We start from the raw sequence: 25,795 nt of genomic DNA on the forward strand, positions 1-25,795 counted from the left end.
TAGTTTTTATCAAAACTATTATTAGTCAAGACGATGGTTTTAATAATTAAAATAAAAATAATTTTATTATCCTAATTATTTCATTTCCCTAATTTTCTTTGTGCAATACATCTCCAAATGAACTGTCTTTGTCAATGGGGTGTACAGGATGTTGTTTTGCTGAAATTCTAGGGACCTCAAAGGCAAGGACATCTTGGGTTACCAAAATGGATAAACATGTTGGGAAACGTGCCCTAAAGTCATTTTCACTTTTTGAAATCTAATTCACATGCTTTAATTGAAGAAATTTGAGACACACTTTTGGTGATATATATGTGATCACTGAGTTGAGACTGTAGGGGTCGCCTTCGTCTCTATAGTACCCGATTTAGATTAATTGATCAATAGATCGGATACTAATAAAGTAAATCGCTCCTTAATGTGTGTTGGTCCGAGGTATATTATATATTTCTTTGGCGTAAAAATTATCGTCACGAACTTGTCCTATATATCTACTGTGAGGTATTGTCAATTTTCCGAAAGCAATATCTATCTACCAGATATGAATGCTCTGCAACTCTGTAAAAAAGAGCAAGGGAACACGCCTCACTGCTGCCATCAATATCCAAAAACTAAGGTGCCAAGAGAATGATGATGTATGAGTCTCAAATATCACTTTCATCATCTTCAACACCGTATACAGTAAATTGCAGCAACGGGACAGCACAGAAAAATAGACTCGAAAATCAGCCAGCCAAGTTGGGTGTTTTTCTATGGTTTTTACAGAAACCAATAACATAAACAAGCATAGAAGGCCGTGCCTTCCATGGTTGGCATTGCGTATTCATCATTAGATTCATTATATGGTCGTGACTTTAGAGGATTACGTACCTCCAAACCGGCCTCACCCAATGTACAAACAAACAAAAGCTAAAGTGACAAGTCACGTATGACGTGGCTCTCTCTATTAATTAGGTTAAAAGGTGAAAAATAGTAACCAATTTAGGCGTTATCTCAGTATTGGAAGAAAATTATTGTCCTTCGAATGTATTAACTTTTTCTTTGATCCCAAAGAAGAAAACCCTTTAGGTTGGTTTGCCTTGAAGTACACACTTTTTTCTCTCTCTCATTAAAGAGACCGATTTGCCCTTTTGAGCTGACACTTGGACCCCATTTTGTTAGTCATTACAACGAAAGTAAAGATTTTACCTTTCGTTAATGGGGAAGTCTCAGATTCCGCAATTTAATATACGGGTAAAAAATACGAAATATTTTTATTTTTTAATATTTTTAATAAAAAATTATTATTTTTACTAAAAATGTTATTATTAAATACTTTATTAAATTTATTAACATATCCCGTAAAATATTATTTAAAATATTATTTTTTACCAAAAAAAAATATTAATATTATATACTTTATCAGAAATATTAAAAAATATTAATTTTTAAATAAAAAATAATTTTTTAAATAATTTTTATCAAAAATGTTAAAAAAATAATAATATTTACGTGCTCGTTACTTGCGAATGCAGGTCGATGGCAAGAAGGGCTTTTTTTAGACCTCATTGGTTCTTTTGAGCTACAGGGTCTAGATTCAGGTGCTTCTTCTCTTTCCTTTTAAATTTGGGCTCTGGAAAATGAATGGGATTGAAGAAGAAGACCCTATTGTTTTCGAGATTTCTGTGGTGGTTCCCAGAAGGAACCTCAAATTAGAAAACGAGGGTTTTGATTGTGTTGAGGTTCTTGTCAACGAGTTCAGAAATGTGGGTTTTTTCGTTGACAGAGTTCTTGGCCTCCATGATGAATTTATCAAGGTTTGTTTTCTTTTCTTTCTTTCAAGTTTGAACATTTTCTACGTTGTCCCATGGAATCAATTTTTGTCCTTTTTAGTATTGTGTTTTCTTGAAAATATCTTCATTTTAATAGTTTATGTCTCCGTCTGCTGGTTGTTGCAGCTGGATTAAACATGTTCTTTTACAATGTACAATGTTATTTCTAAAGTTGAATTTATTGCCTGTTATGTCTTGTTACTCAATTTGGATTGTTGTTAAAATTCATTCTTGAATCTTTAGTGACCGGGAATGGGATATAAAGTAATCTTGAGTTATGTTGCTTTCTTTCAGCTGGCAGCACCATTAGAGACTTTGGGAGTTGTAGCAGCCAGGCTGCATATGAAGAAGACCACTCATATTGGTAATAATTCTCTAGCTTAGATATTGATGGTTCACCTGTTTCTTTTACTTACCTTCAACTCGATTATACAATTTCTTTACTGAAAATAGCTAATGAAGCTCTGCGCTTCAGGAGTTGATTTACCATTTGAGTGGGAAGAGATTGAAGCTTTCATGCGGCAGCCTGATGGCTCGTTGTTCAGTTGGTGTGAGCGTTTCCAGTGCTACCGTCACTTGATACATTTTTTTTTGATAGAAGTTGGAGGTCTCATTAAAAACTCCCTTCGTATTCTTCCACATACTTAGGAGTATGTTGAAGAACATTGGAAGGGAGAAAAGAGTACCTCATATTTTATTAAATAGTAAACCAAGTACAATTGGTAACACCGATCCCTCATACGAGAATATATGCCATTACAAACCAAAAACCTAGAAATCTTACATCTTCAAACAAAACGACCTAAGACAAACCCTATCTCTAAAAAACACCTCAAGATATAAATAACATAGCCAAATAAAAACCGTCACTTGATACATGAAACTGTGAGTTATTTAATGTACCCCCATCTTACTGTCTCGTCTCTAGCTTAACATTACTTCTTTATGAGACATCTAGTCTACATTTACAGGTCTTCATTGGGAGGCAGTAAAATTTTACTTCGTATGGCTTCTTTATCTTCCGGCACCTCCTTTTTTATGTTGAACTTTATTTTACGGTGCTTCTCTTTTTTGTGGCATTTAAATTCAAATACAAATGCATGTTTCCTCAATGAGATGCAATCTCTATTGAATTTTATGTTGTTTTACTCAACTATCAGCTCATGTTTGAAATGAGCAATGGTTGTAGGTTGTTTTCTCTATTTTTGTTTTTTTAAGCGGCCAGTGCTTATGACGGAATCAATTTGGATATCTTCTGTTTTGATGTTCTCTATATAGTGAAAAATGTGCCCTTTTGGAAGGATGTTTTGTGCTGTAGTATATGTAAAGAAGTCTTCGGATCTGCTATTACTCTCCGAATACCAGTAACCAGATGGAATATTTACAGGTTAATAAGAAGAACTCAGACGTAACTTTAAAATTTGATGGCATAGAGATCCAATGGGAACCTGGGGAAGCATTACTGCAGAGGTTGGAACTCGAAGGAATTGTTAAACAAGTTTTCCCTTTGCACGGTATTCTTTGTTACGTTTACTAGCAAATTACCTACGGTTCTGATGTCCCCTCTAAGTGCTGACGTACAATAAATGTTATCTGTAGATGAAACAAAGAGGAATAAACTACTGCGGAGTTGGGCATTAAATTGGTGGGACTTGATATCTCAACCAATTGATGAGATATATGTGTATTACGGGACTAAGGTAATTATAGATTCACGCTAGCAACTTTTTTTTTCAGTAGTTAGTCTATTTCTTAATCATGGAAGTTTTGCATGGTAGATTGCAGTTTATTTTGCCTTTCTTGGAATGTATACGCGTTGGATGATTTTTCCAGCTGCTTTTGGTCTTATCTTGCATTTTGTTGATTTCGGGTAAGCTTCGCCTTTCATTCTTCTCGTTAGTCGAATTGCTTCATCATTGGTTTTAATTTAGTTTCTTGGGTGTATTGATTTACCCAGATCATTAAAATTACTAGTATTCCCTGCTTTCTTCATAAGCATAGTATTGTGGGCAGTGTTGTTTTTCCAGTTCTGGAAACGTAAAAACTCTGCACTTTCAGCCAGGTAAACCGATATCATATTGATATAAGGCCACCTTTCTTCAGCTTTTCTTATTTATTTCTCTCTCTCTCCCCTTCTATATATATATATATATTCTGCCGGGGTTGTGTAGGTGGCATCTTAATTTTTCTGTCGGAACAAGCCATGGATACAAATTATCAGGGAGGGAGTGGAACTGCCTACAGGCTCCCGTGGAACTTGTAAAAGGTTCGGGAATAGATAAAACAAAAGAGAAAGAAGATTTGCAAAGATACGAATGGTTTGGTTATCTCAGACGATTTAGGAACGATGTTATTGTTATTTTGAGCATCATTTGCCTCCAATTGCCATTTGAGTTGGATTATGCTCACCTCTATGAGGTCATCGAGTCCGATATCATGAAGTAAGATCCTAAATCTTTTTCCTTCCTTTAACTGTAATTGCTGTTATGGGAGTTTTTTTTCCTTCTATAGTATTTAAATCACATGGTTTTTATATGTGTCATGGTTTTGGTGTCAGGTTCGGGTTAACTGCAGTTTATCTTCTGGTTATTCAGTACTTCACAAAGATCGGGGGTAAGCTATCAATCCGACTCATTAAGCATGAAAACAATGGAAGTACTGAATATCAAGCTGACAGCTTGGTCTACAAAGTACGATTAGGAAGTAATATGTCAATTCAGTTTTCCTTCTTTTATTGTCGAGAAGTTTATTTGACAGGTAATAGTTATGTTTCAGGTGTTCGGTCTTTATTTTATGCAGTCATATATTGGTGGGTTTTCTATCATGCTCTTTTGCATCGTAACTTAATGATCCTTCGCCAAGTATTGATCCAGCGTCTCATTTTTTACGAGGTAAAGACAATCATTGTTTTTTGTTACTTTATACTTTGTGCTAATTACCTTACAACTTCTTGGACTCGAATGGTTTTGAACTGCAAAATGTCATAGATGTTGGAAAATCTATTGGAAAATTCTTTGCCATATCTGAAGTACAGCTATAAAAAGTTTAGATTAGTTAGATAAGATATTCCGATTCTAATGCATCTTAGTGTACCACATAAGCTGACATTTCACTCTAATGCATCTTTGTTGTTAAGAAACAAGAAAAAGCGCGAGGAAGGTTCGACTGGAAAGATACAATTTGCTACCAGGGTGGAGAAAAGAGTACATGAAACCCACATATTCTGCAAGCATCTGTGAAGAACTGGAAGATGGGCTGTTTGATGGTAATGTGCCAAATATGATTAAACTAATTGCACTGTTGTAAAGTTGTTCTATGTATTACTTTGATTATAAAGCACCACCCGAGAAAAAGCTTGCGGAACGTAGATTTTTCTTAGTGAAAGTTTAAACCACGTGGAGATTTTCTGGAGTTGGCACTTCAGGTTGGAATGATCATGATGTTTGCCTGTGCGTTTCCCCTTGCATTTGCATTCTCTGCCTTGCTATACAACATTTTTAACAGCGCTTTCATGATGTTGATTTCAGTTTTAAAAATAAAAACTAAATTTGATAGTTTGATGATGTATAGAGCAACATCGCCGAAATGAGAACGGATGCCCTGAAGCTGCTTGTGATTTTGAGACGGCCTGTTCCACGAGCTGCTGCTACAATTGGAGCTTGGCTGAACATTTTTCAGGTATTTTCTTTTTACCTTAAAAATTAAGGTGCCAAGACACCTGCTTAGCATGGGATTTACTGATATCTTTTAACTTCAAATTTCAGTTCCTAATATTGATGTCAATATGCACCAACTCTGCACTCTTAGTATGGTTATACGATCAGGAAGGAAAATGGAAAATGGAAAATCGAGCCTGGCCTTGCAGCCATTCTCGTAATGGAACATGTTCTGCTATTGATCAAATTTGGGTTCTCCCACTTTGTTCCCGAGGTATCTTCTCCTAGTCAAGCACATATTATTTCGAAGGTGATTGAAAGTATGCGAAGCACTGACCTCTTTTTCATGTCAGGAACCTGCATGGGTGAGAGCGAGGCTGATGAAGAACGCAACACAAGCTCAAGACGTGTTCTAAACAGCTTTTGAGGAGCATTTCTGGGGGAGAAGGCATTTGGTGGTTATACTCCGAAAACGACATCTGGAGCAAACAAAACAGATTAATGCAGAAACCACTGGTTGGTATCCTAGAGCTCCATCAAACTCATCGCCTGTCGAAATAAATATCAATAAAGGCGACGCTTCCATCAATCATTGAATCTAAGCTCCCTTGCAAAGATGTATGGGTTTTGCTTTTCACCCTTCTTTTTGCTTCATTTTTCCCTCTTGTAAATTATAGTAGTTTTTATTTCCGGATTCTCTGCAACTGTCTGGCTTATCTTCGAATCAGTAGAATCTCAAAAAAGTAGTGTTTTTTTTTGGCAGAATCAAGTTCTCAATGTATTTCAACAAAAGAAACATAATACTTAAAGAGAATTTCGGCAAAAGAAACATAATTTCATAGAATTTCAACAATCCAAAGAACTATATGCATAAGAATCCAAATCAGGCATCGATTAAAAAAAATACTATATACAAGGGAAACAGGTCAGCGACTGATTCATCTTTGGTTTGAACTCTACATCACCCAAAGATTTGATTTGAACCCATTTTTGTTCTTGCGTTGGATATCATCAGCAAATTCTCATAATCTCAGATGTACAGGCCTTCAGCCTTAAACTAGCCATAGCTACCGCGAGTGATGAGAGCTTCAGGAGCTCCCACGTGTCCCTAATTCTCTTGGTGCTCCCGAAACTTCCCACTAGCTTGACGAGCATATGCCACAACAGCCTTAGCCCACCTCTTGATCTCAGCCTTGAACTTCGTCGAATCGAGATCTTTTAATGACGACACCGGTTCAACCTGAACCTCCTTGAAGGAGAAACACTGGTTAAATCGTCTCCGCTTTCTGTTTGTATCAGTAACATTGCTTTTGACGACTTGGTCGCCATTGTTAAGAGCCAGAGTTTTGTTGACAGACATGGTTTACATATGTGCTATGAGGATCAACGAAGAATATTTGGAGTTTGAAATGATTGGTTGGCAGCCATTGATGGAACGTTTATAAGGGTTGGGGTATTAAACTTGGATAAGCAAAGTCGGTACTGTACTAGGGAACGTGCAGCCAAAGGAATCCTTTGACTTGAACTTTTCAACATTCTGATAGGATATAGGTTCCTATGAAAGTTTGGTTAATGCCATAATAAAGCCGTGTTCGACACCCTAATCTTGTGTATCTTTATAAGTTGGACTACTTTCATTAATATTACAAGTTTGGGTATTGCCAAAAATAATAATAAAATTTGTTTAGAAGATTTAGATACGAAATATAAAAATAAATAAAACTTCCGATCTCGATTATGATGTAAGGCTTTTCATCTTCTGTTTTATTTTTCCCTTTCTACCAAGCATAATTTAATTATAATAATACAAGTTCAAAGAGATCATTTTCAGTAAAGGGTGAGAAATAATTTACCCAAGAAAATTGTCCATGAAAGATATAACTTCCATGAATACGTTTCACAATGCAGCCATTGTATGCCAACAAGATAATGACAAGAAAATGATCAAAATTCTACCATAATATATAATTCGAAAAGAAAAAAACTAGCAATGACCATAATCTAGATGCAAAATCCACCACCCCACGATTGACATAAGTCAACTTCAAAAGCAAGTGTAAAAAATAAGTGTATAGAATGAAAATCACGGCGCAATACAACTTAAACTTGCCTAGCTTACTTCCTGCCACAGATCTTCAACGCTTGCCTGTTCCTCTTCTTGACACCTGACTTCGCAACTTTCAGACTCCTATGAACAGCACTCAGCCTTGCAAGGGCTTCTTTGGTTAAATCCGGCCTGTAGTAGTTTTCTGTCACCTGAAATTATTCCAAGCATAGAACATTAGGAGGGCAATTTGTAATTGGACTGTATGGTGAGACAAGACTAGATAGGAGGAAATTGGAAGAACATTACTGAAAACAAAGAAATTGAATCTCAAAATATCATAAAAAGACAACAGGATTTCATGAAAAGAATTAAAGAATATCATTAAATATATATATACTCCTATAAAAAAATTAAATATATATACTTTTTTTGATAAGATTGAATATATATATACTCAATTTCCCCCTTGATGTTAAGGTAGCTAGCTTATGTTATGCCTGCTCTTGTGTTATGTACCTTTCTCTTTTGCATGATAGGGACATTATACAAAAAACAAATATGACAAAAGCTAGCAACATAAACTTTAGAGGGGGAATTGGGCACATGTGTGCGCACACAGATTTTCAATGATATTCTAAAATTCTTTTCAGCAAATATTCACTGTTTAAACGTTGGAAGCTCAGAAGCCAAGCGTAACAACTACATTTCAATGAAGAATCCAACAAATAGATCCTTCTTACATGTTATTGCTTCATCACTGCAACACAAATCTTCCAAAAAAAATAATTTTGGATATGGACGGAAACCACACCTCTAGACAAATTAAAAAGGGACATAATACAAGAGCAAGCATGACATAAGCTAGCTACAGTAACTTTAGAGGGGGAAATTCCACATGCACACACACATAGTACAGATTTGCAATGATATTCTAAAATCCGTTTCATCAAATATGTATTGTTTAAACTATGGAAGCTCAGAAGCCAAGCGTAACAAGCAAATTTCACAGAAGAATCCAACAAATAGATCCTTCTTTCATGTTATTGCTTCATCACTGCAACACAAATCTTCCAAGAAAAAATAAAATTTGGATAAGCACGCAAATCACACTTCTAGAAAAAATTAAAAAAGGGACATAAAACAAGAACTAGCATGACATAAGCTAGCTACATAAACGTTAGAGGGGAAATTTCCACATGCACACACATAATGCAGATTTGCAATGATATTCTACAATCCTTCTCATCGAATATGCACTATTTAAACTTTGGAAGCTCAGAAGCCAAGCGTAACAAGTATATTTCACATAAGAATCCAACAAATGGATCCTTCTTGCATGTTATTGCTTCATCACTGCAAGACACAACTTCCAAGAAAAAATAAATTTTAATATGCAAACAAACTTCAAAACCACACCTCTAGACAAATGGTCATTCAAGCAAGCAATTCAACAACTTTTGTCAGCTAGTTTAAGAATTAAAATTAAATAAGCAAAAAAAAAAACTTCTTTCAGCAACAATGACATTAAGCAAGAAAAACAAGATTTTATCTGCCAAATATCAATAGCAAACCTAGGAAAAGAATACGTAGATATGCTTCAAAAGGCTCTTCCTATATACCTGGTTTTTTACTGCCTTCACCATCCTGGGGAACTCCATTTTCATGACAGATTTGTGAAGCAAGACCGCTGGCTTGTTCTGCTTCTTAGTCTTGGTGGTTGCTAGCAGCACAGACTGATCTTTGCCCCCGGGCTGAATGGTTACTGTTTTCTTGTTTGCCAACCCTAAAATTACACGGATCCAGCAAAGAACAAGTAAAATAGAACTCAGAGAACACATTTCGAGGTTCAGAATCCGGGGAAATTAAGGGATTAAACAATATATAAAAATAGAAATACGACATCATGTTTACACTTGAAACCATTATCTAGACAAACACAACCTTACACTGCTTTAAGTTCCACATCAATTACAATTTATATACAAACATTTGCATATTCATACAACATAATTTTCATTGCAGTTTTACTCAACAGTGTCATTTCTTTTTGCAAAAAGCCTAAGTTCAATATAATCAAATCGTCCATGAAAAATGAAAAATTGAAAACTTTGGGATCAAAAGAATACCAGAGTGTTTGTAGGAGTTGAGATTGTAGAGATTGTTAGGCTCTTTGCTGAAACGAACACCAGCAGTTCCTCTTCCAAACTGCTTCACCAAAAAGCAATTGTTCTTCTTCACTACTTCCCAGATTAACTGTCCTGGAACTGTCGCCATTTTCTCTCCACCTCACTGCACCAGATCCACCACAAAAATGCACCCCTTTGTAAGATTTGGAACACTCTAAAACAAATGAAACAAGATAAAGAATGAACTAATAACACTGCGATAAGAATATAAAAAGAACCTGTTGGTTCCTAGGGCTTATTATAGGAAGACTGAAGCCGCGGCCAGAATCAAACAAATCTATCAATTTATGGAATCCTTTTTAGGGTTTTTAGGGTTCCTTTCTAAGGTTGAAGGTTGAGTTTTGGGCTCTTTTGGTTGTGTGGAACACATTTTTACTTTAGGAAAACTTAGATTTTTTTTTTGAAATAGGAAAACTTATATTTAAAATATGATATAATGCGAAAATTAGCCTAAACGTTTACTCGAAAGATTATTTTACTCTTTATTCTTCTTTTCGGAGTTTTTAGTCCTAGTTTTTCAAATTTTTATCAAATTGATCTTTATTGGATGAAAACTATTAGTTGACTAACAATAAAAGTATGTTTTTTATGTAACATTTGTGCATGTGCTTTATTGCTAATATGTCACATGTCATTCATTACTTTGAGTAATGTGGCATATAACACATCATCATCTTAGATGACACCATATATAACACGTTAGTAATTAAGCACATATAAACATCACATCGACATGTGTTTATCATTAATTAACTAACGATTTTCATCCAACATGGATCATTTTGATAAAAAAAAAAAACATTAGAAATTAAAGTACTAAAAAATAAAAATCAAGATATTTATTTTAAAAATATTTGTGAGTCGAGTTTGAACCAAGCTTATACATAAAATTAACATACCTTTTACTTATTCTGTCGGGTCCAGATGAAACGGTCATTCCTATTCTCATGCTCGTCGAGAATCATCACAATCCTCGCCGGTGGTTTACTATCCCTGCAGTACCTGCTGCATGTAAACTTCTTTTCACATAAGATAAAGAGAATTCCACAATCCGAAGCTTCAAAAGGAAAGGATAACCTACTTCCCATTTTATAGCTTCATCCTTTTTACATTGCTCAATAGCAATCCTTGGAGTCTGATTCCAAAATTACATTCATTTCCCAGCTATCAAAGCATCATCTGTTTCAACTTGCTTTCCCCTACCATCCACAACCCATTTCTTGCAATTGCACTCTAAACATTCACAACTGCACACTCCTCTTAACAGCATCCCCATTTATTCTCCCGAAAATCTCAGGAAAAGTCATGAAACTTCGATGAACTCTCATGACAGTAATTTTCACCCTCATTTTCATACCACAATCCTAAAGAAACCACATCATTGCAAGCCATATGACAACATTAATGAACATACAAGCCTATCAACTTATGAGCGTATGCAAGGTATACATGTTCATTGTCAAATTGTTGAGTTTTTAAACAAATTCTGCCTTGTATTTCCCCAAAATTCTAAAAAAAAAAAATCTATCAACTTATATGTTCTAAAATTTGAAGAGAAAGAAAAGGGTAAATTATCCAAGTTCTTTTTCCAAATCTATTGAATAAACTCAAAATAGAACAAAGGAAAGATGGAATAAGCAAGACAAAGAAAATTCATCTAAACTTCCAGGTACAAAACTGAAAAGAAAGAGGCTTTAGGGATTGGAATAAATTACCAAATCATAGTCCCAAAGCCAAAAAAAATGAAAATGTACAATTGCCAAAATTTAGGTTATTTAACCCTAAACCAACCTGAATTCATGAAAAACACCAAGTCATGGATCTTGTCTAATTCCCCCTTCACACACTTCATCTGATGCTACATTTTCATATATTCAAAGCCAGGGAAGACATGTTCTTCATCATCCTTCATAGTCTTTTAACAGTTTCCTTCTACAACCACCCAATTGTCTGTTCTGTTGGTTTTAAGATAAAAGGGCTACCTAACGGCTGCCGGATTCTTAGTTGAATTTTCGATGTGGTTTTAGATCGCTTACTCATGAATTGCCTGATGTTAAAGATCGATGCGATGGCCGTGCTCCGCCATTCAATGCTTCTTTTATCCTGCTGAAGACTAACTTCATAGTGATGCAAGCTATTACAGAAACTTTGGGCTTCGCGACTACCGGTTTCTTGATGGCCACACCTAGCTTCTGACCGGTCAATGAAGACAATCTTCGAATCTTCTTAGACAATAGTCCAGATTTCTTTCTTTTTTTGATTTACGATATGGGAATTGCAGTTGCAATTTTATATGCTTTCTAGGAACTCGTCCCCCTGAATTTCGCTTCGATGAATGGTCAGGTTCAGTGCACTCCATGGCAACTTCTTGACTCGGATTGTCACAGTAAACATTGTTCAAAGCCTCAACTGTTAGAGGATGACCTACTACGGCTTTACCATCCGATTTACTCACGAGGGAAACTAATGGAACATGCTGTGGTTGACACTCAGTTTTCACATCAATCTTAACATCATATAATGATGAATCGGCAGAATAAGTTTTTCCAGGGAAATCTGTCCTCTGATATCTGGGGTTTACAGTATAACGGGACTGGCAGTACACCTTTGAGGGTTAATGGAACCATCAGTGAGTACTTTTGCCTCCACTATTGACCCTCTCACACAATGATGCCGAGACTTCCAATCCCCGAACCCATCAAGCTGATCTTCAAAAGTTTTGCAGTCAACTTTCTGATCAGATCCCTGAGAAAATCAATCCAAATGATTTATACCTCCCACATAAGCATTTGGTTCATCAATCATGTCAGCATATTTTCTAGGGTCTTGTTTTTGTTTTTCACTTATTTGTCTCGACTTCCTCTTTCCTTTTAACTGACACTCTGCAGCACCTTCCTCTGTCCTCCTGCTAATACTCACCGATCTGGAATAAACAGACTCATTATGCTTCTCAACTTCAGCTTGTCTTCCCATATCACCAACTTCAGGTGTCTCGGATGAACACGATACAAATATTGGAGTTAAATCTGCCAGAATCAAAATCGATATATCAATCTCCAACTCTCCATAGAGGAAAAAGTATATTGTATTGCAGCAAAATACAAGAAAGAGTAAACGATAAAGGAATCAGGTTCAGTTCTTTATTGTGTGATAGCATAAACATCAACATGTTTAACATCCAATTCATGAACATGATAGGTCAATTTTTACAGTTAGAGAATTCATCTCAAGCTTATACAGGTCCTAATGATATAGTGCACAATACAGTTGACAACACTGATTTAGACAGTCCTGCTATGGCAGTTCATTACTTATGGCCATTTAGAAGCCCTAAAGAGCCAAACAGGCTTGAGTCCAGCTAATTTGATCGGTGAACAAAATTTTTGAACAAATAGACCAGTTGATAAACAGTTGCTCCAAATGTTCTGAATTGCCAACACACTCATGTATGTGTGTGTCTTTCTCTGTGTATGTACTTACAGAGGCACACTACTGCTAAACACAGCTCTCACCACTACAAAAGCTAAACAGGCAGGAATATTCCGAAGGATCCACACAAAACCAATATTATGCACACACATTAGAAACATAGTGAACAATGACAATTCATGTAATAAAAATTAATCTAAAATATACATTTCCTACTACCCACCAAAAGTAACACACCCCAAATAAAATCACAATCAATACGACAACAATTTATAAAGGCAGCATGATATGTTATGCAAAAATTGCAGTAATAATAAGAAATACTATAGTTTATAAATGTTTAACCCATAATACCCGCAGATGGTGTATCTTCTCCGAAAAATGGCACATCAAATAGCCTGTCAGAAGATTCATTCTCGGCCAACTCTGATCTGCTTGAAATTTCATTGTTTTTAAGTCTTATTATTTGTTTGAGAAGCATCAGCAGCATGTTCTGAAACATTTGAGGCACCATTCTCACATGAAATTCCATTGTTGTTGTTGATTACTGCAGAAATAGTTTTCCGTGATTCATTAGAATCCATTCCTGAAACCTTATTGTCATAAAGTCCCCTACTGGACGAAGTACTTGAGCTTGGAAGTTCATCACAAGCAACTGGAACTGGAACCATAGCTGTACTCTCCAAAACCTTGGTCAACGGTCTGCGGCGGTTTTTCCTTCTCAGAATTTCATGAACATTCGCCACTTGAGATTTCTTCCTTCTCAGTGATGATGAATGGTTTCTGCTATCATTTATTGGACCTCCATTATACAGGCACTTGCTAGTGCTTGGTCTACAAAATGAAGAATTCTCTTGTTGATCAGACTCAAGCAACCCTGCAGCCTGGACTTTTCCTTTCGATCATACAATCATGCCTAGATCCTCAAGTCCTTTCATACATTTGATTCCTTCTGCTCCGTCATCCTCTGAATCATTGGGGGTTTTTCTTCTCTTTCCCAGCATAGAGCGCCTCTTAGTACCATTAATAAGATTTGTCTCTTCAAAGGATAAGCCAGACTGTGATAATTCAGGAGCTGAGTTCGAGTCATCCTCAGACCCACTCATTCCATCCTCATTTTCTTTCCCAGAATGTGGCATGTTAAGTGCCTCTTTGGCTGAACAACCATTATCACCATCAGAATGATATTTTCTAGAGAAATAATCTGGATGATCCTTGCCAAAGCATGCACTCCCAATCTCAAGAGCATGGAGAATAGCATTATCTCTTCGAGCATATTTCACTGCCTTCTTGCTAGAACTTGCTGCCGAAGCCTTTGCTTTCGCAATACATTCATTATATTCTCCACACCGAAAAGCCTTTACCCGCTTAGACTTTTCAAGATTGTACCAGTCCCTAAAAAAAACAATGAAATTTTATCAACAGAGAGAAAGATCATTGACATTGACTGAAAGGCTTCCTCTCATTCAACATTTCAACCTTCAAAGACAATTCAATTCAAGATTTTCTTAAATAGGGCGAGAGGTGATTCAAACATTAATTAAAAGAAGAAAATAAAAAAGAACGCAGCTCTGACAGGACTTTACCCATAAATCAATCAGCAATGAACAAGGTCTAAAGATAGACATGATGAGACGATAAAGTTAAAACCTTGAATCTAAATCACCAGAATCTAGAAACAAAAACAACAACCAGTTTCACACAACTTGGATAATGTCGGTATTTCCTATAGAATCAATACATAGTCTCAAGGTCACAAGCTGTGACAATTATGAGAAGAGATGGTTACAACCTCTACTAACTTGGGACAGATCAAACACTGACCCAGTGAACTGATTTAGACATTTCTCTTTCGAGCTCAGCTAACCAATGCACATAAGCTATAACAGTTTAAAGACACCACACCACAACAGGGGGTTGAAACAAAAAGCACTAAAGGGATTATATGCTATAACAATGCAGACACGCAACCAGTCAAAGAATATCAACAGTTATTGAAGAAAAAAATTGCCTCAAGTGACTAAAATTTCTTTTGATTATTTGTACAGAAAATTGTATTCAAAAGACAAAACCGATTGAGTTAAATGGTCAATATCCAAAAACAAGAAATACAATGCACCATATTGCAAATGCTGAGTTTTCCACCATATGTCTGCAAGTTCTCCCCTCCTAAGCATCTGATAATTGATTGGCAACACTAAAAGAAGGGTTCCAAAACTGCTAAACAAAAGGACTTCATTAAAATGCAAAAAGAAAAGGACCCACACGCTTGCATCTTCTCGACCAAGAAGCTTAACAGGAGTACCGGATCTTGGAGATACTAAACAGTTTCCAGAGAGCTCGTCAATGCCCATAATCCGACCCGGCCACCAGCAACCGTTTCTACGTCGGACCCAAACCAAGCCACACATCGATGCATCAATGTTCTTTCTGTTGGGCTCATCGGGGCTCCCCATCAGACCCCCCCCCCCCAACAAATAAATCCTCCTAAAAGTGTTCTAAAAAAACCTGATCCTTAAAAGTCAATCCTTAAAACTCCGTTTAAAGGAAACCTCAGACCCTAAAATCACCACACACAAAATAGTTGACTGCTCACACAAATGAATACACCATTCAAAACCTGGATTTTTTTTTAAAAAAAATCATTAAAAAACGAAAGCTTATTCCTGCATGCAACTTAAACCGTCAAAAAAACCCAGAAAAGAGAGGCGTGAAAGAGAGATAAAAACCTAAGCTAGCACGAATTTATGCTGAAAAAGGATCTAGATGCCAAAGAAAAAACAAACCCAGTTTAAACCAAACAGAAAAAAAGATCCGAGTAACTTATTTCTTCCTTCCTGAAAATTACTTTGTGTGTTTACATTCCCACTATTTAATTAAATATCCATTTTTTCTGGTTTTTTATTCTTTATACTTCAACATAATTGTAAGTTCTGTTAACTTCAATTTCTTTCTTAATCAATAACTTTGTCAAAAGATTTCACTGGGATTTTCGTCTCTGCAGAGTAAAGAGATAGGAAAAGAAGAGCTTTTTTACGAAGAAAACGAAGAACGGAAAAGGCTTCTCTATTTGGACTTGGAATCATCAAACAAAAAATCAAGAATTAAAACGCATATTTAGTTTCCCTTTGGCTATTTTGGTTGAAAGGTGGGAAAAAGAAGCCAGAAAAATTCGATTGTAAAATTGTTCTGGTAGTGTACTTTAATTGTGCACGTTGGTAACATACGAATGTTTTCCGAACTGCTGACTTGCAATTGTTGGTGAAATCAAACGGTGGGTATTACTTTTTCATTCTAAGAAAATTAGGAAATTTTCAATTATTTGTCCACAATAACAGAGTAAAATAAGTAAACAAAATACATTGACCGGTAAGAAAATGACAAAATGTAGCAGACATCCTTGGCCTTAACTCTAATAATAATAATGTTTTATTTCCAATTAATGTTGTCAAAGCATGTGAGAAACACACTTAACACTGGAACTTAACAATTTTCTTATGGGTAAAGTATTACAGGCAGGCCAAAAAATTAAAATGTTTCCTGTCCCAACCTTACAACTATCATCACACATTGCTCATCCAAATTTCTATTCCTATTCCAATGAAATTATAAAATAACTCATCCATTTATATGTCTTGCACTAGGCACTACTACAACATTACATGTATGTTACAATAAGATCGGCCATGCCTATTTTTTTATCCGGTAATGATTCCCACGACGATACAAATAAGTTGATAGCTCTCCAGTTTTCTTGCCATGGAGTGTAAGTCTTGAAATGGTGGTCATTGGTACTGATCCACAAGAAATAACTTTTATTTTTCTATACGCATCCTTGATCAGTCACGGCTTGAGCGATGGCCAGAAAGGCGGAGATGACAGCTCCGTGTAGCAAAGCCCTGTTAAACGATAACGAGGAAAGAGAGTTTGAACAATAGATTGCTTAGAATTCAAAATAACATGATATCAGTAACTACCTATGTCTGTACGACTCTTCGAGTACCCTTGTTTGATGATATTAAGGACATGAGTATAGAAAAAAATGAATTGCTACCATGTCGGTATGTTGGCGGACATACTGACATGGTATCCAACACTTGCACCCAAGTCTGAAATAGCATACATTACCATATCTTAGGTTCTCAAGCAATGTATTTCCAGCTATTATACATTCCTAAGCCTGCCAAGATCTTTAGGAAAGTATAAAGATGATCACCAAATAACCACACTGCAAAGATTGGCAATAGAATTTTTCTGGTCCAGAGCAAAACAGTATAAAATGTATAGTAGAACTGAACTCGACTTTAATCAAAACAGTCAGACAGCATTTTGGTGAAAGATTCTGGTAATACCAGATCAGCAGCATGTAAAAATTTGTGTTTGATTCATGTGCCATGCACCAAAGGAAAAAGAAAAAATTAATGAGCAAAAGGCTTCAACTATGAAGGTAGTGTTAGGGCTAACGCCGAAAAAAACTTACTCAGGACTTTCTTTTTGATAACCGAAATCATTTGCTGCTTTGAGTGCTCTATTGAATGTCTGTTTCATTGCTTCCTGCAAGTTAATAAATAAGCAGAGAAAACAATCTTCACCAAATTTGGTCATAACTAGATACAAAACTACTTTGTCAAGTTTAAAATGGAAGAAATCTTAAAGTTACGACTGTAAAACCAAAAGAAGCAAACTCAAATTCGCTAGTATCATACTGACATTATGTTTGCAATTTCAATACCTCCTAGCACGAAAAAGATATTGTAAGTTGTATACATAGAGTTACCAAGAATTGACTATTTCTAAGTTCGAACATATCTATTACACACTAAATTCACCTTAGGATATCCAAATAAATGGCTTGTGCTGAAGCAAATAAAGGGAAATGTAGCTCAAGATTAAGTCCAATTACACACCCTTCAACAAAGACATAACTAAATCTTACCTGTAATTTAGATTCGAAGTCTTCCGGAGACCAATGCATTACATTACACTCATGATTTAATTCTATTTCTCCTGCAACAACCTGTAATTAAGTGTCATTGAATCAGAAAATAAAAGTAAAATTGTAAATAACATTAATCAATCAAAATTCATGCTAACAGAATGAATAAAGAAATTGAAAACAGTCTTAGCTTCAACCTCTATCTTCAAAATATTTGGCTATACCACACATAATCATCTAGATCATTCCAAAAACTCAGTCAGAGGTACCACAAACCTAGCCAAAAACATCCTAAACCAGCATATCTGCCATTCGCTGTTAAAGCTTAAAGATGTTTCTCTTGTTGAAGAGAATGAACTAGTTTTTTTATTGGCATTTGGATCTTAAAAAACCCCATAATTTATGTTCAATTTCCCTTTTGCTATCAAAGTGAGAATTGATGGCTCCCTTCTCCTTTCAGAGCATCATATTCCAATACATATGGATATGAACAGTCCAAAAAATTCCCGTTATGCTTCAAAAATGCATATATTAAATTCACAAGAATTGAGGGTTTGACCCCTCAACTCTAGAATTGCATATTCTTCCCATATCATTACAGAATTAAGAAATTACTTCATGAACATTCTTTTTTCTTTAGAAGGAAAGTCATGTCTATTCTAAATTTGAGCAAAAGCAGATGAAAGGAGTGCATCATAATTAAACTATGATAATAAAGATCGATTTCATCAAGATAATGTTGAAAGTAAAGGTCGCACTCCTCCAGCAGCGGCAGCCATGGCAGGAGCAATGATGACATTAGCCTTCTTCAATACATCAACTGCTTCAGGAGTGCAAGGCATGTTGGAGCCTAGGAAGACCACAATAACACAAGCTATTAGCTAATATAATTTGTAAAATAATTCTTCCAGTAGAAAGATATAAAAATGTTTTGCAATTCATATTACAGACTACTACCTTCTACAAGTATACGACAACCTGAATTAACCAAGTTAATGGCATCAGCCTGATCAATTTCATTTTGAGAACCACAGGGAATTGCGACATCACACCTTTCATTCCAAGGCTTTGCTTCATCATAGAACTTCGACCGAGCATAAGTCTTTGAATAATCTCTGCATACTCAAAATTTAAAATAGCACCTCTCAGGAATCACCAAAAGAAATGAAATTTACATTTTATGAATGGAAATGAAAGTGAAAAAAACACACCTCAAACTTCTCTGTTGTGCTTTGAGATCCCTCAAAAATGATATTTTCATATAATCAAACCCATCCTCATCAACCAAATATCCCTTTGAATCTGTGCCACATTTCAGGCACAGGCATGTGTTAAGATGTGGACAGCTGTTTCAACCTACCATTATTCACTGATCTATACTAAGCTAAATGTGCGACCAAATTTATTTGCTTGCACGAAGACTATTATATGTCATGTAATATCCAAATAATAGCATCTTTCAAGTTTCATTTCACAGTGAAAAGGAAAAAGTATGTATGTTTGCTGTCAGGATCATTTTCCTAAATTAATTTAAAAGGGTTTAAAGAATGCAAGCGTAGAGCTACATGTCAAGTAATGTAAAATGACCTTGGCAATAAGAAAAATGAACTTGAATACAAAGGCACTTTTCTGAAGGAAAACAAAAAGGATAAGGTCTTTCGAGCACTTTGAAAAAGAGCAGTGAGGAACACCGGGTTAACACAACTAAAACACTTGCAAACAAGAAATAGACAAATTAATATTCTTATCTCAATGGTCAATGCATTAATAAATGGCGCAACTGTCCAGAAAAAAAGGAAAAAGGGAAAAGAAATTAATGATTTTACAGAAAGAGCCCATTTGGCCTCATCATGAGAAATTTTCATTAAAATAAGTGAAATCTGCACTGTGACCATCTTTTAAGCTAGAATGATAATAAAACCGAAGGAATCATGTAACAATCATCACATAAACTAATGCACAGAAAGATTATATGTGACGACTTTCCAGATGTACACAGTGTGGAATGGACAATTACCTGATACTGTAATCGGAAGGGCACCAACAGCAACAAGCTTTTCCAGAACATGCATTGCAATCTTTCCAAAACCACTTACAACACATCTGGAGAAAGATTCAGGGAGAAAGTATCAATGTCAATAATTCAGTGAAACAACTAGATTTGCAATAAATCTACTTTTTGGTAATATCAAGCCACTACCACGTCTTGAAAGAAAAAGGGAAAAATAGAAAGTGTTATTCTATGGAGAAAAGTCCACATTTTTCCCGTTTGCACAATTTTTCGAAAACTCTACAAAGAACTGTGATAGACAACAATGTTTTTGAGTATGGCTAATAATAAGCATCAAGAGCAACCTAAGTCCTTTGATATCTTTATTCAACTCCACAAGAATGAGTCGGGCAAAGAAAACCTGCAGAAATAAGCAAATTTTATCAAGTCCCAAACTATCAGAAAGTGATATGTACATGGAAACAACGGCACCCATCTTATAGACGGTATTCCAACAGTGAAGTACAATAAGAATCTTTCATTAAAAGGTGAAAACTCAGGTATCCAGGCATTCACCGTGATGTTTAACAACCTAACTATAATTAAATAGTATTGACTATTGAGCAGGGATGAGACATTAATTACCAGCCCATAAGCAGTTGCTTCAGTTCGAAGACTAGAACCTGACCAAAATACTCTTGGTCCTGTAAAACTTCCCTGCATCAGTAGGAATGAAATGAAGACATAAAGACCAACTCATGACATCAGGCTGCAAACACTATAACATACAAGCAAGTAGATTGTTAGGCTGCAATCTCTATTGACTATTGAGCAGAGATGTGACATTGTTATAATAGTTAAGATCCTTCAATGGTATTATGCGGCAATCTCTATAACATACAAGAAAGTAGTGAACATTTCCAGGTCATATAGAAGTTTATTAGCCCATCCTAAGAGCTGAAGAAGACTAAAATGGAAGTTTATGTGTTCAAAATACCTGAAAATTACCAGCTAGACGTCTGTATTGTCCAAAGAGGTATCCCATTTCTCGAATACCAACTCCCATTTCCTCCGATGGAAGATCCTGAAAATATACAAATGGATAATCATATATGCAGGCCTACACATTAATGAGCAAATTCAAGATAAGAGCAGTGTCTCACTCACTTACCTTGTCCGTACCAAAATAACGATATATCTCATTCATGAAGCTTTGACAAAACCGCATGATCTGCCAGCGTGGGTTTCATAAACAACTGTAAGAGGAATTGCTAATGTTTCTAAGAAGATTCTTATTAAAGATACTAATAAAATATGAAAAAGAAACTAACCTCGTTATCACTTTTTCCCTTAGGATCAAAATCACTTCCACCTGCTGCCCCTCCTAGTTTGTAAGGTGATAAAGCATTCTTCAATGTCTACAGACAGGTGAAATGAAATTTCCTCATTTATTAGTTGATTTTTAAAAGCCAAATAAATTATCGTTACCCATTTCATTATTGTTACCATTCTGAATAAGTAGTTCCTTTTACTTGAAATTAAACAGATTTTTATTTATCTTCTGCTGACATGTGTTCAGCAGCTGGCCTAACCAACAAATTTGAGTTTCCATAAGCAACAGTTACCTAGGATGAACATAAAGATAAAGCTAAAACCACACTATATGGAACTTAGTTAAGAATGAGTAAATTAACGTGAAATTGAAAGATCAGAACGTACCTGTTGAAAACCAAGAAATTTGGCAACACTTAAGTTCATTTTTGGATGAAACCGAATACCACCCCTGCAGGGACCCAATGCCTGGTTAAAATGCACCCTGAAGCCTCGATTGACATGTGTTTCACCTCTATCATCCGCCCATGGAACTCGAAAAACAATCATTCGTTCTGGTTCTAACAAACGCTCCATGATGCTGACATAACTGAAGTAAAATGGAGCAAGATGAGACCCATGGTACATTTGATGACTCTTCACTTCAAATAATAAAGAGCAAATCATATATAACTTAAACTCTTTTGACAAAACTCACTGGGAATTTTTCGCAATCACTCTCTCTAAAGCATGAACAGCTTCTTGGACAGATTGTATGAACTCAACCTCATGGGGTCCCTTTTCAGTGCAGCTTCAATAATTGATCCAGCTGATTTGGACATAATAGCTTCAATTGTGGAATTTTTTCCAAGGAGTAGACAAAATGAATTTAAAGGTTAGATAATTAATTCTTTTGTAAGAGGGAAAAAGAAACTAAAAGCATCATTTGGAATTATCATTTAAAACAAAATTTTATGCCAAAGGTATTTAGTTCATGAAAAAAGTAGTTAAAACCTCCAACTTCATTCTGACAAATTTCACCGTGGAAGATGCATTATTTCTATTATGCTTTATGCTGCAGTTACTCTTTTTACTAAATATTGTGTATTGTAATGCAAACGAAAACCCTGTTTAGTCATCTGTGTCAGAAAAAAACTTTTAAATCTGTAATGACAGAAACCCTTCTTCTGCAACTCATTACGAGTTTTAGTTGTGCGAAAACAGAAGCTAGAGAGAAAGTACCAACATTCTGATGGAACTCCCATTCATACTTTTTATTTTTAAAAATTAAAACCAACTCTAGCATTTGTTTTCTAAGGAATGTCATTTGAAAGCTGTCTTCCAGATTACATACTACAGCAAGCTCATTCAATGGCATATTACATTAATCCGAATTAAATGAATGACTCAAGTTCCATATACTACATATTGTAACACAACCTTGCAAGTAAAATAATTATAACAGACTAACAGCATTAAGGGAGCAGTGGTTAAGGCCCCTTGTTGGCATTCCAAATGACCAGTATTCAAACCATATTGGTGTAATCTACCCCCCCTCCCCAACTTGTAACTCGACTCAGTACCAAAATAATAATAATAATAGCTAATGCTTGGTACAACAAGATTAAAAGAGTTAAGGTTTCTGTATAAAAGGAAGCTAAAAATAGCACAATCTAACGGCTTATGATGAGCATGGTTGGCATCAATCTAATCTAAAGACAAAATTTGACAGATTGAGGAGACTAACCTTTTACATAAATGGGTTTATCAACAACAATCTTATCCTTCGAGGCCATTTGGAGACGAAGAGCCTCCTTGTGAAGCAAACTATTATTGTGCTCTTCCAATGCACTCATCTGCATGTTTCTACTTCCTTCATTGCCATAAGGATTCCTTCTATGCTTTCTACCATATTCTTTACAAACAGAACAGAATATCCTTGCTGTTCCTTCCTTCACATCAACATATGCCCACTTATATGTATCGGCCCATTCCTCTCTCCATCTTTTCACAACCTTCTTCTTCCTTTTTGCTGGTTGCGCCTTTAAAACATCTTGATCAGCATTTGGGAGCTGAGATCCGGTTGACATCTGCTTACTTTCATCCTGTTCTTCTGCAGAGGGTTCTTGTGACGGGCCACCAAGAAGAGGAGTGTTGGCAAATGAAGGGTCATCGTCTCCAGGTCCAATTTCCAAATCAATCTCCTCACCAATATCCCTGACCAGATGTCTTTGTGCTTGAATCAAGTTCATATCATCCATAGAAGGATTCATCCCTAATCCACCACCTGGTAGGAACATTAGCATGACAAGCGCATCCACATCATAAAGAACTAGGTTTCCTGTCAACATCAGAAACCAAATATTCGAGAGAGAAAAGTATTACACATATTACTCAGAGTCAAACTGATCATAGAGAAACAAAAGTCCGCATTTCTCCCTGAATTAAAAGAAACTATCATATTCCGGTCATCATTCATAAAGCAAAAGAACACTTATTGCAAATCTGGAAGTTTTACCTTCCAAAGACAACGTGCATCAATTGCTTCAAAGTTTACCTTTTTTTAATTTCAAATAACACTGTATTCAAAATTAAAACTTTTTTCATTGCCTACATTTTTATAGGGATGGTTAAATAAGTGGTGAGCCGTGACTGCAATAAGCACGGAAAAGCTGTGAACTCAAACCAGCTATTATCTTCAACCTCACAACATGAAGGGTAGATAAACATGGGTCAACTTGACACAAACAAAATCAAGCATATAAAAACCCTACATTCTTATATCCAAACTTACTTTCCAACATACTTCATAATCTAACCAGTAAATATCCCTTCTGGTTCCAAACAAAAGGCTAAGCAAAGTCTGGCAGTAAATTCAATTATAAAAACTGCAAAGTCGAAAATTGAAATCAACCCCAAAACAAAAAAACAGAAATTACTATGTAATTCAAAGCCTACCAGTTGACATACAAAAAAATCAAGAACCCTAGAACTAAAAGAGTATAAATTCAAAATTTTCAACGTACCCAGAAATTGGTTTGGAAATTCAAGCAACACCCAGAAGCTAAAATCAAGGGGGGAAGAAGGGATTAGCTCGGAAAATCTGGATAAAGGTAACGATTTTGAAAAGGAAAGAAAAAATGAGCCAAATATTGCAGTCCCTTCAAGAACCGGGCACTTCTATCGTGCCCTGATTCCTCTTTCCTGTTTTGTTTAACAATCCGGGTAAGTGAAAGTGAGATCGTGCTCTTCTTGACGATTGATTTCAGTAAAAGCAGATAATGGTATAAAAATAAAAAAACCTACGCATACAAAGAGGATGACTACTGACTAGGAACATTTTCCTACTTATTTTTTTACTGTCTACCCAACTCAATAAAAGAAATTATAAATATTACTGTAAAAAAACATAAATTAAGTTAATAATTAGAAGATTTATTATTGTTGTTGGAGATCATAGGTTCTAACGTTATATATGTTGTATAAATATTTATTATTAAATGATTGAAAGTATTTAAACAATCACTTCATATTAATTAAAAATGATTATAAAAAATATTTAATGATGATAAAAAAAATTATTATTATTATTTTAATTTTATAAGTTAAAATTATTATTATTTTATTTAATAAAATTTATATATTTTATCTACTTTAATCATAAAACTCAAAATTTAAATATATAAATCTTAAAACATGAATCATTTATTCTAAAATTTAAATTATAAACTTAAACTATAAATCTTACATTTTAAAATCTAAACTCGTATAAACTACATCCTAAATAGGATCTTAAACTTTAAAATAGACAACTTTTTATATTTATAATATCTAACTTTTATTGAATAGATTAAAGAGATTACAACATAATATGTATTTAGAATTGTTATATCCCAATACAATAACCGTTTAAATTTATATTTCTCATCGTTTAAAATAGATGATAATTTGTTAATATATTTTATTTCAGTATTTAATTGCAAACTCGTAAGCCATACCCGTCATTAATTGGATAATAACTCGAACCGAGAAGAATAGGGTCGAAGACGTTTCCTCTATTTCTCCATAGAAACAAAATACTGTGTATCGAATAATTCACATACTTTTCCCTTTATTCAAGCCAAAAAAAATCAAACCCGAAGTCTCTCATTCTTCTTTTGGTCGATCCTTGAAAGTACTCTAATCATGCTGACAAGTTTTATACTCTTAGGGGGTGTTTAGTTCACGGATTTTTGCATTACTAAGAGGAATCTTTTTTCCGGGTTAAAATACCCATGTTTGGATAGACCACATTCCCAAGCCAAGGTAAAACTTCAATACCAATAGTAATTCTTTTGTTCTGTTTTACTGGGAATGTTAGTCCCACCTCTCCCTCATGTATTTGTTTATTCATGTCTCTGTTGGATAAAATACACTTCTCCAGTAAGCT

At 35.2% G+C, this 25,795-nt stretch overlaps 3 protein-coding genes, 1 long non-coding RNA gene, 3 other non-coding genes and 2 pseudogenes across 7 annotated transcripts; 1 reads left to right on the forward strand and 8 right to left on the reverse strand.

Moving 5' to 3' along the window:
- Positions 1–1,528: 1,528 nt before the first annotated feature.
- On the forward strand, positions 1,529–6,229 carry LOC120169942 (annotated as a pseudogene).
- Positions 6,230–7,522: 1,293 nt separating this feature from the next.
- On the reverse strand, positions 7,523–10,056 carry LOC120169940 (60S ribosomal protein L28-1-like). The gene is made up of 4 exons (XM_039178008.1): positions 9,919–10,056; positions 9,641–9,803; positions 9,134–9,297; positions 7,523–7,723 (listed from the first exon to the last, which is right to left on the reverse strand). The coding sequence occupies exons 2-4, from the start codon at positions 9,786–9,788 to the stop codon at positions 7,583–7,585; spliced, it is 453 nt and encodes a 150-aa protein (XP_039033939.1). The 5' UTR covers positions 9,789–9,803; positions 9,919–10,056; the 3' UTR covers positions 7,523–7,582.
- Positions 8,189–8,278, reverse strand: LOC120170035. Its single transcript, XR_005520715.1, has one exon. It is a non-coding gene; the product is annotated as a small nucleolar RNA R24 (small nucleolar RNA).
- On the reverse strand, positions 8,486–8,575 carry LOC120170036. The gene has a single exon (XR_005520716.1). It is a non-coding gene; the product is annotated as a small nucleolar RNA R24 (small nucleolar RNA).
- On the reverse strand, positions 8,736–9,065 carry LOC120169943. Its single transcript, XR_005520695.1, has 2 exons — positions 8,967–9,065; positions 8,736–8,880 (listed from the first exon to the last, which is right to left on the reverse strand). It is a non-coding gene; the product is annotated as an uncharacterized LOC120169943 (long non-coding RNA).
- On the reverse strand, positions 8,785–8,874 carry LOC120170034. The gene has a single exon (XR_005520714.1). It is a non-coding gene; the product is annotated as a small nucleolar RNA R24 (small nucleolar RNA).
- A 1,482-nt stretch (positions 10,057–11,538) lies between the features above and the next one.
- On the reverse strand, positions 11,539–13,898 carry LOC120169941 (uncharacterized protein At1g51745-like). Its single transcript, XM_039178009.1, has 2 exons — positions 13,484–13,898; positions 11,539–12,726 (listed from the first exon to the last, which is right to left on the reverse strand). Exons 1-2 carry the CDS (start codon positions 13,659–13,661, stop codon positions 12,455–12,457), a joined length of 450 nt encoding a protein of 149 aa, XP_039033940.1. The 5' UTR covers positions 13,662–13,898; the 3' UTR covers positions 11,539–12,454.
- A 133-nt stretch (positions 13,899–14,031) lies between these two features.
- Positions 14,032–15,676, reverse strand: LOC120169884 (uncharacterized protein At1g51745-like). The gene is made up of 2 exons (XM_039177959.1): positions 15,395–15,676; positions 14,032–14,524 (listed from the first exon to the last, which is right to left on the reverse strand). The coding sequence occupies exons 1-2, from the start codon at positions 15,583–15,585 to the stop codon at positions 14,032–14,034; spliced, it is 684 nt and encodes a 227-aa protein (XP_039033890.1). The 5' UTR covers positions 15,586–15,676.
- A 1,271-nt stretch (positions 15,677–16,947) lies between these two features.
- On the reverse strand, positions 16,948–24,663 carry LOC120169938 (annotated as a pseudogene).
- Between the last annotated feature and the right edge of the window lie 1,132 nt (positions 24,664–25,795).

This window comes from Hibiscus syriacus, unplaced genomic scaffold (assembly GCF_006381635.1).
Source record: "Hibiscus syriacus cultivar Baekdansim isolate YM2019G1 unplaced genomic scaffold, ASM638163v2 tig00111769_pilon, whole genome shotgun sequence".
Classification (NCBI taxonomy): domain Eukaryota; kingdom Viridiplantae; phylum Streptophyta; class Magnoliopsida; order Malvales; family Malvaceae; genus Hibiscus; species Hibiscus syriacus.